The sequence below is a fragment of the Athene noctua genome, chromosome 2, assembly GCF_965140245.1.
Source record: "Athene noctua chromosome 2, bAthNoc1.hap1.1, whole genome shotgun sequence".
Lineage (NCBI taxonomy): Eukaryota > Metazoa > Chordata > Aves > Strigiformes > Strigidae > Athene > Athene noctua.
Genome location: NC_134038.1, coordinates 142,425,414 through 142,439,286, shown reverse-complemented (window position 1 = coordinate 142,439,286; position 13,873 = coordinate 142,425,414). Strand labels below are relative to the sequence as shown.

Here is a 13,873-nt window from a genome sequence, read left to right as displayed (position 1 = left end):
AAAGTGGCAGTATAATAATGTTAAATTCTAACTAAATCCATGATGAATCATACATGACATTTCAAAGAAGTTGTATTAGTCCATCTTGACTGAAATTACAGGTACTGCCAGAAAACTTAAGCAATAATATCTGGTCATGATCGCTCATATAATGATTAGTCGGAGAAATCTGCATTCCAGCTTTTAACTCTTTTCACAATCTGAGCAGTAAGTGACAAGGAGGAAACACATTACCGAAATTTTGAATCGAACTCTTTGTACATTTATTTTCAGCTGAATTTTCTTCTTAAGTAGCTGCCACCATCTCAGAGTTTTCTCCAAGCTAATTTCATGTTCCTGAAAGGCTGTTGAGTTTCACTTTCTTCTTCTTCAGATAAATTCTTTTCTATACACTCATTAACTGAGGTGCTGCTGCAGAGCTGCAACTGTCCTTTGAAAGCTGCCGTTATGTCAGTATTGTTTGTTTTGCTGTTTGTGGCAGGAGAAAAGCAGGTTTGGGGTTGTTTTGTTTGTTTGTTAGCATTGTGTGTGCAATCTGGCATTAATTACCTCTCTTTAATGACCAGATTGCAGCCAATCAGAAGTTGGGATCTGGCAGGGTTTGGGCATTAGCAGCTCATTAATTTGTACCTACAGACAGAGGGTACCGCTGGGGTGCGGACTCCATTTTGTTAGAGGGGTACCAACAAGGGGGAGGGGGGCTCTGAACAAACGTTGACTTTTTGCTTTTCTTTTTCAATCGTGAAGAATGTGACTGATATTTCAGGAGATTCACAATAGTGGAGGTTTGAGTGTATAAAAAAAAAGTATCAGGAAGCTAGGATAATGGGTATCCCAATGCAGTTTGAGCTGGTGGTATGAGTAAGATCACCTAAACTTTAAGGGAGAGTTGCCTTGACAGGGGATATGACTGATAAAGGAAACAAGGTTTTCCAGAAAAACTAAGTGCATGTCTCTTCATCTGGGAGAAAAGGATTTAGGAGAAACAAAAAAAATGAAATCATTTACTTTCGGTGATTCACAGAGAACTTCTATTTGCCTTAATTTCTGAAAGATTAAGAATTTAGATGTTTAATGCAATGTGGATAGGTTTTTATGAACAAAAAAGTCAGGATCATCAAATTGACCTCTGGTTTTATAGCCACCTTCAATTCCTGTAGTGAACCCAAGCATTTTGATGGTCTTACTTCCCCGTTTGCAAATACAATAAGACTATCTGTAATCAAAACACCTCCCTTTGAATAAATCAATGGGTTTTCTGTAACTGCATGCTAAGCTTTTTAATGGGGACCAATACATACCAAGAATTGCATATATTTTACATGTAAAAGCCATGGCATTAGGCATTAACTTGTTCTTTGTTTATGTTCACATTCTTAAAATCAGAAACTTTTGCTTTCTGAGGAGATAGGCCATGCTTTGTCTTAAGAATTGTTTCAAATATTCAGTTATTGTGTTTCATTAATAAGGTATGACAGGCGGCTATGAGTTTAATGATAAATTACTTGGAATAGCCATGTTTCCATAGTACCACATAAAAATAGTAAGTGTACCATGAATTAAAAATCCTCTTCGTTTTTGTACATTTGTTTCAAAATCATCATTCCCAGTGCACCTATGCATTTTAAAACATAAAAAGGCTGTGTGGCCAATACTCATAGTACAACAACTTTCTCATTTCTCTCAAAGTTCATTGTAATCTCCCCATATGCATTAACCATTTAATCGACCTACTATAAAATACTCATATTCTTCAAGGTATCCTGTATGTCACAAGTAAAATTTTCAGAAAAAAAATATCTCAGAAAGTGTTTGATTAGTCATTTAGTCAAGACTTTTCAAATGGGAAATCTCTCAAAGTCTTTCTCATTCCTCAGTATCATAAGTAACACAGTAGTCATCGCTCAAAGGAAAAAGCTGATCTCTTAGATTGCCAACAACGATGCAGTTTACAGTATCGATCTCCTTAAGTGTTGTATGCACAGGCCTGTTATTTGGTTATGATCCCACAAATATTGTATCAGTCTAAGTTAAGCAGTCATTACATTTGATAGGAAAATCTTGGCAAATAATACAGAACAAAGCAAAGCTTCCTGAACAGTGACACCTTCCACGGTTAAGACAGAGCTGTACTGCAGAAACAAAGGACTTGTCCCAGTTCTGTGTAGGGCTGAGTAAGATGGTGCTGCAGCCCACTCCTGGCAGTGAGAGCAGCGTCCAGAAAGGAGGACAAGTTAACTTTGTTGTTCTTGTTGCCAGTCTAGTGTGACCCAGCAGGAGAGCTGCTGGCCTTGAGGGCGGTGAGGAGTTGGTGGTGTGGCCAGTGATTTCTGGGTGGGTGGACAGGTGCAGAGTCTTTCAGAGGAGATGGATAAATGTGAGTTAGGAACCATTGTTTCTACTTTCAACTAATATTAAGTATATAATAGTGTTGTATAGAACAGCAAGTAACATACGCATTATTCAATAAGTAGTCAAAATAACTACTTGCTGCTAAGTCAACGGAAAAAAAAAAAAGTTTGCATTTTTTAGTCTTCTCTGAAGATTTCAGGATTATGCATTTTATCGAGTTATCTTCTGTATTAATGAGAAGGCATGAGATGTGACAACATCATGTTCAGGCCAGAGGGGCGATGGGAGAAAATTTGGAAATGGGGAAGGAATTATTCTTCTGTGCTTATCAGCACTCCCGATAATATTTACTGGGAGTTTGTGTTAGGTCACTCCATGTTAAGGGCAAGTACTTTAGAGAGGCAAGATGGAAAAGAAACTTCTCTTTGGAAACCGAAACTTTAAACTATTCTTTCTCCTTGAGCAAGTTGATAACGTTAGTAGCAAAGTAAAAGCAATTCTGATTGTACTTGACAATAAAGAAAGAAGCTGAAGCACTTTAAGCTCTTAATTACTTTAGCTACCAATAAAACTTAGTGTTTGTGTATTTCTTGGGGCTGTTTCTTTCAAAGGCTTGGCTTACTTGTGTTTAAAAAGTCATCTAAAGCTACTGACCCTCTCCTAAAGAGTAATGACGTTATTTATGAAATTACACTAATAAAATGTATTTAACAGTGTTAGAGTGAGGTGATTATGGTTCTTCTTATGTGCAACCTGACCAGTTAATCACTTCTGGTTTGCAAGGTAGTTTGTCAAAAGGAAGCACTTAAAAACTTAAAAGTACTTTGATTCTACCTAATCAGAAGTTCTCCATATCATAATTTATTTGACCAAAATTTGCAAAACACAAACTGTGAGTTATATAAAAATAGATTCATAACTTTTCAGTAATGTATGAAAGGTTAGCTACTGAATCATATCCAATCAATTATGATGGAATTTAAGTTCAGTGTCTTCTGGTATATATGTAGATAATGCTGCAAGTACACTTGATAGGTTTTATAGTAAATATTAATGTATTAACTTTTGTATACAAAGCTATTTGAGTACATTTGTATTGGGGAAAACTTCTCTGAAAGAGCAAAATACTTTCAAGATAGAAGTGGGAATGGTACATTTTATCCTTTACTGTAACTTTTTATGGAAAATTAGGTTTGGAAATGTGATGTTTTTGTCTTTTTAAGGAGCAGTAGTGATCAAAATGGCTCTGCAGTATCCTCATTATTAGAATCCCAAAATGAAAGGAGTTGCTTGTCCCACAGCACCAGGACCTTAGCTTCTCTCCATGTTTCAGAGGAAAAGACTTAAACATCATATTCCTTTTGCTGTGCTGTGTGCATGGGGGTCTTTGAAAGAGCCTTTTTCACTCCCCTAGGGACCTTTTTCAAGTGTTTTATGTAGCGCATTACACGTGGAACATAAATTAATCTGTTTCTTCTCCACATAGCAGAAATAACCAAATAGCACCTTAAAATGTTCCTTTTTTTTCCCTGATATGTGAGATTTGTGTACAGGCATGTATCTGGAGAAGATATAATGCTGTAAGTATGGTTATAAGGGTTATATCAGTGTAAGCTTCAGATAACTGCATTACTCACAAAGCCATCAGTGAGTTATGCAGGTTGTCCAAAACGAGTGCCAATAAAACCATAATGTGGTAGCTTTTCTGTACATAAAGATGTCATATTTTAAATCTCATAATTTGGAGCATTCCAGGGTTTAAAGTGAGGCTTGCTATGTGTTCCCTTCAAAAGCCTGGATCTTTCCTCCACAATGTTGTAAAACTCCTGTTCCTAACCGTGCGGGGCTGCAAGATGCCAGAGCATAAATCTGTCACAGGGTAGGGCTGAATACTGTCAGATTTATACCTCACTATTTAGTTAATTTACTTCTTAAAACCAAGGGTTCAGCTGAAAAATAGGCGACTAAATTAAGAGGCAGATTTAAAAGGTACTTAAACGATTCTGTTGATGCAAGACGGGGATTTTACGCAGGTTATGAACTTGAATGTTGGCAGGTTGGAGTCTTTTTGTCTAGAATATTGATAAAAGCTGATTTGGTAGGATTTAATCTACCTGTTAAAACGCAATACACTGTAAAAGTATAAATGAAAAAACAAAAAGGCTTTCCAATTGGTTAGGACAAGAAGCCAAAATATACAGCTAGAAATTTCTTTCAGACAAGTCACTGAAGCATTTTTAATTCTCACTTGTCATTTTTTTCAGTTCTTCATCTCTTGTCATAGAATGCCCATGTGAGAGAAAGCATGTGTGTATGAAGTTAAAAACAGACCATAATGCATGATATTTAAAATACCTTCCTGGTATCTGAAATTTCTAGTTGCCAGGGGAATGGAGGGTTGTCATGTAACAAAACTGGAGATAATTTATTTCAGCTTGATCGCAGTTCAGGGGTTTCTTCCTGCCTTGACCCAATTAACTGAATTTTCTTTCCTTTTCAGTTCTTTCTGGGAATTTTTGTTGTTTCAGGGAAGAAAAAAAAAAAAAAAAGCGCTCCCTAATTTTCTTTAGAAACGATTAAATGTGATAATTCTTCATGCTGTTATTGTGTTGTAAATAATGAGTTCTGCAATTGAGACCCACAGCATCTTTCTAAAAAATGTAAACAGGAAGCATTATTCCCAGTTTGAGGATTATGGTGTTCCTTTGCCAACACCAGTATTAGTGCATGGATCTCCTGACTCCCATGATTAAAGGAGATTCTTTATTAGCTCTGTGCAGGATACTCTTCATGTTGTGCTGCTTTCATACATAGGGTTGATAGATGCAGACTATCAGCCTATGTTTTGGATAATATTTTCTTACTAGCCTTGAACCACTTCAGAATAGGCAATAGCACATTATGTCCTCAAAAGTCTCATGGGTTTTTTTTCTTTTTAGTGAGTATTTAACTCAGTGGTTCATAGGTGGATGGAATACCTTTTGTGCTCCAGCGGGTTGCTTGTTGTGCAGAAGGTATAACTAGAGAGGAGGAAAATCAGGAGGTGAAAGGAGAGTTTTGTTTAGGGAATGGCATTTGCTTTGGGTGCTCTAGTTTGAGGAGGGTTAGTTGTTTAATGTACAAAATGTTATAGTATGTTTATATAACGTTAAGCTATTGCTTATACTGTATAAATCTAGTCAAAGAGGAGAGACAGCTGCTTGAATACCTGACAAAAGAATAAAAAGAGGAAGGGTGAAACTCTCTTTGCAGTTTGGCTATGAGGTAATCATTAGTATGCACTTCATATTAATTGTTAGTTCCTAATAGAAAAACCGCTGCTCAACTGATTAAACTGTATTCCTTTTTCACATCTCAGCTGCTCTATCTCAGCTCTGTTCTCAGTCCAAATTTTTGCCATGTTTGTATCATGTTTACTCAAAAAAGAAGCATAGGTAATCTAGAAGGAAAAGGTAAACCTTTGCTGACCTCCCAGTCATTACTGAATATAGGCTCATATGCTCCTCCAACTTTCATTAAAAACAAATGAAAGGATTTTTTAATACAGAAATGTCTTAGGCTGTATGAGAACTATAAAAAACTCCAGTATTGCCCTATCAGCTAAAGAGGGGGAAAAGGAGCAAACTGGCTCCTTAAAAATAGTTGTTTAAATAAAAAGAACAACACTGCATCATTATCCTTCTCTTTTTTTAGGTATGTTTAGTTCAGTCTGTTCTTTGGTTTAGGCTTAAAATATTATTAGTTTAGAAAAAATATATGTTTGGCAGCATTTGTTTAATATATTGAAAAAAGCCTAGTTTTAAAAATCCTGTTTGGCACTAGTGAGATGATTATTTTGGTAAGCCTATTGCTGTGTGTATGTATAATTCACTGCTGCTGTTTTGTTTGTTTTTTCTCTGTTGCATTTAGGTTATCTAGTTTCAGATACAATCTATTAAGTGGAGTATTTTTCAGTAGCTGAGGTTTTCCCACCTGTCTACCCTAAAACACCTGCAACATATGTTTGTGTAACCCTGCAATGCGTTGTGGTTTGGGCCTTGAGAAATTCCCCCAGAGCTTTTTGCTTATAAACAGCTGAGCAATTCATTTCTCTAATGACGAGTGCTTTTCCCTTGGCGTTGAGGCAATAGCATGTTCACTAAAATAAGTCTCATTTTTCATCAGACATATTGAAAATCTTCTTTCATTGTTGTCGCTTATTCTGAACCTTCGGATTTTGCACAAAATTGTATTTGATTTTTTTTTTTTTTCTGTTAATACTAAAGAGGGAGGAAAGGATATAACTTGACAAAGAAGAAAAAAGTGTGTTGTAGAGATTCCTCCGCTTGCACCTGCGTGTAAACTTTTACAAATAATGTGTATTCAGATGGTGAAACATTAAATTGCAGCAGTAACCTGGTTTTCCTGGTGTGTTGTAGAACAGTCTGCCTGTGACTTCTGTCATGCACAGGCATGCTGTGCTCTATCATATCTACCCCATGGGTAATGTGACGTGATATGTCTCTGGAGGCCAGGGAGGAAGAGAGTTATACTAGGGAATTTGAGCATATGGAGCACAATCCTTAACTGGTGGGAATTGCTTTTCTGCGGTTTATGCAAGTTTAGGGAACTCTGCTGCGTTCAGTGAGATTCTGACCACAGCCGCAGCTCCCCCGCCTAGGGAAAGATCAGGCGTGTGTATAACTTAACTCATCCCCGTGTCCCTGGAGGAGCAAAAAGCCAAATAGAAAGTCCCCAAGAACCTCCTGCCTGTCATGGGAATTGGAGTGAATCAGTCTGGTAGTGGCTGGGAACAGAAGCAGGAGGATGGGGGATAGGACTTCAGCAGGCAAATGGGGTGAGGGGGCATCTTTTACACAAGGAAAGGCTCAGAGACAGGAGTACCTCAGAGATAACCTGAATCATTTTAAAGCATCTCTTCCCTTTGGGCTGTGGCTAATACATTTGGAAGAGACGAAGTCCAAAATCAAGTAAATTTCTATGTGTGCTTCTGTATCTGAATTTTATACATTGTCCTTTTAAAAGTATAAATTGAAACTAAGCTTTTGAAACTAAGCTTTCTCGAGCTAGAAATTAATATTAGAAGAATTAGAAAACCAGCAGTCTGCTCCTGTAAAATGCGTGTGGGGAACAGGGATTTCTAGTATTGGCACAGACAGCTTTTCTCTATGATTTCTGTGCTCTCTTTCCTTAGAAGGGGGAAAACATTATTCTGTATAATGCCTTCACACAATTTCTTAGGGAGACTCAGCAAATACTGATTTGAAGGGTTGATTTCACTGTCATTTTAACATTATCCTTTTAAGAAAAAAGATTTTATCTGAGGTACTAATCAAAATAATTACATAAATTTAAAAAAAAAAAAAGGAAAAACTTTACTTGCTTAAGTAATAAATAGGATCATTCTAAATTGCACTGTGTAGAAAAAAAATGTGGATACTGTGAATATTTTAAACAACAGAGCTATGTTTTGCTGTAAATAAATTTATTTAGTCTTCAGTCCTAATACATGGGCTATAATAGAGGGGACAGCTCAAATTGGATGCTTAGAGAGGGGAATTAGTTTAAAATTAAAAAGAAAGACACACTGTAATTGTGTAGGTTTCCCTTTCTGCAACTTATATTTAACTTGCTGAAATTATTAAAAAGAATATAAAATTTAAAGGACAGTCACAATAAGATAGAGATCATAATCTTTGTAAAACCATATTTTTTGCTGTCAGAATTTCCGTTTTCAGAACTATTCTGTGGTGATACTTCACAAATACTTGTCTGCTAATACACGTCAGGTTGCTTTTTTAAATAATGAAATTTTCCAGGATACCTCTGTAGTGTTACAAAAGGAGTCGCAGCAGTAATACTTGGTTTTTATATTCTTGCATTTCTAGTGTTTTTTCAACGGCATTTTTTCTGAGGGCTTTTTTTCACTGCATGTAATAGTACTTTAAACTGCTTCTTCCTTTGATACCTTTAAACCTCACAGGAATTTAAATAGGCCCCTGTGAAAGTAATGCTTGAGCCTCATTCATATATTCCAGTTAGATCATTATTCCTATTAATGGCTTTAAGTGCTTACATAGTAGATCAGCCTTTTGTGTGTTGAATTGCTTGTCATTTCTGCATAAATATGTTTCAAGATACTGTTCCACATTATCCTTTTCTCTTTTTTATCCAGAAGCAATGTGTAATAATCTATTTATTTATTTATTTATTTGTTGGGTTGTGGAAAAAAAAAATCCAGTATTTTTGCTAAGTTTAAATATATAAAGTTATTGGAAACAAATTGCAAAACTGGGTAACATCTGGCAAAGCGAATTTTTCAAGAGGCTCTCTTCTGACTTAAAAGTGCCCGTTATTTTAACTATCTATTACTCTTCCACCTTGTCAAAATGGTCATCAAGATATGTAAAGAAAAAAGTTATTTAATTCATGGGAGAAAAGTTACACTGTTTCATTACTCGCATAGTAGTCACAGAACCATCAGTTATCCTCATCACGTCAGTTTGGATTTGATTATCATAGAAATGCATTGAATTACCAAACTAGAGCAATAGTAACTAAAGCTGATTCATTGTTATTGCTGTCAGTTGATGAGGACTGACTTACAAGCCATACGAAGGGGTAGAGTTATGCAAATATTGTTTTTATAACAGGAGAAGAAAAATGTACAGCGGCCATTACAATGTGGGTGGTAGGATAGATGAGGATTTCTTTTATGCTTGTTTAATAGCTTTTAGTTGTTTTATTTTTTAATGAACATTACAAACAGGATATATTTTTAAAATGTTTAACATGTGTCCAAAGAAAGAAAATGAGACATTTCATACAAGATTAAGTCTGACTGCAGGAAACAACCTGGAAATTCCCAGCCTTAAATTTAACCCCAGAAATCATCCTGGCCTTTGATATCTTAACTCTTCTTTAAATCTGCATCTCTCTTTTTTGTGCACATGCAGTATTTTGGTCTTTAAAATGCAACTCCTATATCCTCCTCCGAAAATAAGGTTTCCAAGGAAGGAGGGTTACCTGTAGTTATGTGGAAAATGAGAGGATAACACTATGGATATTCTAGTCTATAATGAAATGTGAAGGGCAAAAATACAACATGTGAAACTAAAACAGCTGAAGACTGCCTCCGTTCACCTGTGAACTAGTTCAGAAAGGTCATTGCATAGTTCATTAAAACTGTATTTACTACAAGACTTAAGAAAGCAGATCAGAATGTAAGATAACAGCCTATAAATGAATAAACCTTTAAAGCAAATACTTGGAAAGTATTTAGATCTTTTTTCTACAATAAATCTGATCATTATGCAGAAATTTACCATTTTTTTCTATTACACTAGAAATGATTTACTTTAAATCATTTCTCTTCTAATTTCTCTAAATATATATATATTTTAAAAGGTTGTCTCTGTACATCTCTGTTCTTTTGGTTTCATCTCTATGCACAAATTTTTTTACTTAAAAATATTTACTTCCCCCTCCAAATAATATCCTTCAGGATGCATTCGTTTGATCAAGAAAGATACTTTATGCATATACTGTGGTCTACAGTTAATCAATATACAGTGGATTATTAGATCCAAAAAAGATTATTTCAGCACTACTGAAGGTACCATGCTTCAGTGAAATAGTTTCATTGTGGCAGAGGTGGAGACTAACAAGTGGCTTCTGGTTCCGATATTAATTATATACATTTTATTATAGAAGAGTTCTTTATTTGTGGCCTCTGGTTTGATTAGGGTGAAATTTGGAGACAAAAAAGGCTCCGTGTGCCATCTAGTGGCAGTGTTCGGGTTGCCTCACTAAATTTAATTCTTTTGCTTAACCAAGACACTGCTAGTGATGCATTCAGTTCAAAATGTTAGCTGTAGTTTCTCCTTACTATTACCATTTTGCTTAGAAACACATCACCTTTAGCTTGGAGGTGGTAAAATTCTATACCTGAGCTAAAGGAAGAAATCAATCAATATCTGAACTTGATTTAATTGGAAACGTTACCACTACAGTCAACAGCCTTATTGTTGCGTGGAAGAACACTAATTTCTGTGACCACGGAGTGGACTTGCACTGGCAACAGTTGGTATTATTTCAAGACTTCACTTTTATGCAATTGGCATTACTGCCTTGAGAAACCAAGATCCTGGGAAAAGAAATTGCTCTTTTGATTTTTAAATTTCTGATCTTCATTAATGAACATACTTCTTGCTTCTGCTTTAAATCTCTCAGAAAATTCCAGTAAGATATTATTTTTTAATTTAAAATTTTTAATTTTTTTTTTTTAGAGAAATCCAAGACCAGTGACTCACCAATTCCAACAAAATTTAGATTATTACAAAGCACGTGGAGCAGACTTGATGAACAAAACCCGGTAAGCTATTTCTGCATATATGTGCACTGAACTAAGACCTTACATAAACAAAACGTTTCAGAAGCCACTTTTATCCCAAACAGGAATTACAGAAGCAGTATTAGAAACACATATGGTTGTTTCATGACATTTAATTTGAATCTTCACCTTGCCTATTATTACATGAAAAATGAAAGTTTTACAGATAGTGTTGCAGTCATCTCGCTGGCATTTTTTTAAGGCTAAGGACATTTGTACACAAAGCAGGGGGTAAAATATTGCCAGTGTGAGTTCTGTAGTGAGTTCTGAACTACTTCTGATAATGCATCTAATCACAATCTGGACTATCCACCTACCAGAAGCTGTGTAAATTAAATTGAATTACTATAAATCCAGTGTGAAGTCATTTTTACTCAACCTTTTTGCAGCATTCATCCCTTGTTTTAGAAATGGTTGTATCAATACTGCTTATATTCCTTGTCAAGGCCATTTTTTCTGGTGTAGAGGTGTCCATGCCCCAACAGGGTGGCCACAACATGAGTGGTGGCTCCAGGGCAAGTCAGTGCAAGACACAATGCCTTCCTTCAATTTATACTGTCACAGGCAGTTTCTTGGATTGCACGTGGCCCCAGCCATATGCTGTGCCTGCTGATTCAAGGGAACTTGCTGGCTTTTAGACCTTTGCACCGCTGTCAAATTCTGTTTAAATCAGTTACACTGAAAGCTAGAATTAAAATGGAGTAGATTAAAAAGCTCTTAAAAATGCAGAAAGGAGCAGAAATTAAAACTGAGTAGAGTGACTGCAAAAGCATCTTTTTTTTTTAAATAAGGTTTTAAAGTCAGGGAAGGGTGTTGAAAATTACGGCATTCTATTACATTTTCTTAATGTTTTTACTTATTTATTCTTTTAAGAAAATAGTCTCAGGAGTTGCCTAAACTTGAAAATTTGAAAATTCCAAAAGAAACATTTCAAAATTCTCGAAAAAATAAATAAATCATAAAGCCCAGACAAGAATGACACCTGATGGAAACCTAAATTGTAAGGAAACAAATGTCCATTAAATCTATGTGGGAATATAAATTCAGTGCACGCATATTATAGTATACACACCGAAGGAGAGGAGAAATTGTTTAGAATAGTTCAGATAGAGGAATAACTAGGACAAATTTATCTCAACAGAAGAACATTTAAAATAGGTCAAATGTGATAAATCTATTTAAGATTGGAATAAAGAGAGAAATGGAAGATGTAACATTAGGACATGTCTCTGCAGTGAGCAAGGAGATGGATTAGATCAGCTACCAGGTCTTTTTCATCTTTAATTCCACAGGCTCAATAATATATTTAAAATATCTTGGCAAATCTCTAATATATATTGCTTATTTTATCACATATAAAACTTTTTAATCCATCATATGCATATATTTGTCTCTCATCTCTCATAATGGCTACTTACTGAAGAGAGAAGTGCCTTTGAATAAGGCTTGCTTAAAACAAAACATTTTCATTTTAGCAGAAAACTGCAGAGATTGAATCATCTTCCTACTGCTAGTTTAAAAATACACCATTCACATTCAAGGTCAATGATGCTTATTGTGATGAAACAAAATTGTTTGCTTCATAGATGGAATTCACGTCTCCTTGATACTCTTATTTTTAAACTGATACCCTGCTTTTAAATGCATCTGTTGATAACTCTACAACATAATCAATCAGCATTTTTCTTGTAATTGTTGTGCATGTCTGGTCCATTTAGACGGCTAAAATGTAGACATTGATCCGTGTTTAATGGCTGTAATCATCCTTTGCATTAATATATCAGACATTTAAATGGTAAGAAATAGATACATTGTTCTTATTTTCCTGAACTTCGGCTCAGTTTTAAGGCACCTCCTCCAGAGATCTAGCACCTCGCTATTGTTCATTTTCTGAAGCTGTGATTCAGAGAAATTGCACAATAAATTTTACTTCAGCATACTTTTATTAAAACAACCTCCTGAAAAGAAATTTAGATAACTTCATTATTTATTTTTCGTGTATGTGTTCTGAGCTGATCATTAGCAGTGTCAATTCACAGCAGAGCTAAATCACACATAGGTATTAGGAGCTGCAATAGCTATCCTTTATAGTTCTCAAATAATTATAAAACATTACTGCATGTTATTGTTGAAACTTCTTTTTAAAATCATATTTCAGATATAACAGCTTAAAGATTTTTGGTGTTTATTATTCCTGTAAATTGAAGTTTCTCAAAGTCTCTTTCTGACCATCTGAAAAATGCAAGTAAACTAATTTCTCCTGGTTTACATATATGTCAAAGCAGCAAATTAAACATTGTAGAAGGAAAACTGTTACTTTTTATTAAGCAAAATATAGCTGGAAAAAAAGCGAGAAAGAAACAAGCTGATGGACACAAATACACAAGCTTTGTCTCCTGCATCTGTGGACCATCATGATTCCGATGATGCAGCCAGCTCAAAGTATCCAATGCCTTTGTTGATCAGGTAGCATGTCAGAAAAAAAGATTCACTTCCAGTAAATATAATTTTTTGTCCAAAGTCATGGGGTTTTTTACTGATTGTCAAGGCTCTAGACCTAGAGACAACACAAACCTAGGACTCAATCTGCAAGCCATTATCTTCTTTCCAAGGTGATTTTTCAGGTGAGTGATATATACCACCCCAATCTTGGTGATCAGTAGACTGAGGGGTAAAAATAGACCAAATATACCAAAGTTTGGATTCTAAATCTCAAGCAAGTTTTTACTGGTATGACCCCCAAAATCAGTGACATAAATAGATTCATTGCAAACTGTTGATCAGTGATCGATATCTGCTAAACCAGCATTTGGCATTTCTTCTTCCACCTTCAAAGCTACAGTCTTCAGTTTCTTTCTGGAATGGAGAAGACATTAAACAAAGGCCCTGTGCTGACTTTTGTTCTGCAACATATATGTGATGGAATAGAAAAAAATCCCTTTTTTTTCCCTTAAGTGTCTCTGCAATACTTTGGGGAACTGATTAATAACTGAATCTGATAGGTAGTAGTAGCAGAGTAAAATTGAATAGTAATAAACTTTTTACACTGTCCTCTTCTTTAAAGTCATTGGGACCTATTCGGTTGGCTTTTGAAACCATTTGGGACTCCTGCAAGAGTATTTTATAGTT

At 35.4% G+C, this 13,873-nt stretch overlaps 1 protein-coding gene across 7 annotated transcripts in view; it reads left to right on the top strand.

Annotated features, from left to right (window-relative positions):
• TBC1D5 (TBC1 domain family member 5) overlaps positions 1-13,873 on the top strand; it is a 327,916-nt gene that overhangs the window by 256,523 nt on the left and 57,520 nt on the right. For all 7 annotated transcript variants that reach the window (XM_074900506.1, XM_074900500.1, XM_074900502.1 and 4 more), the window contains one exon: positions 10,641-10,726. In XM_074900506.1, coding sequence (XP_074756607.1) covers positions 10,641-10,726 — 86 coding nt within the window. The remainder of the gene's footprint in view (positions 1-10,640; positions 10,727-13,873) is intronic.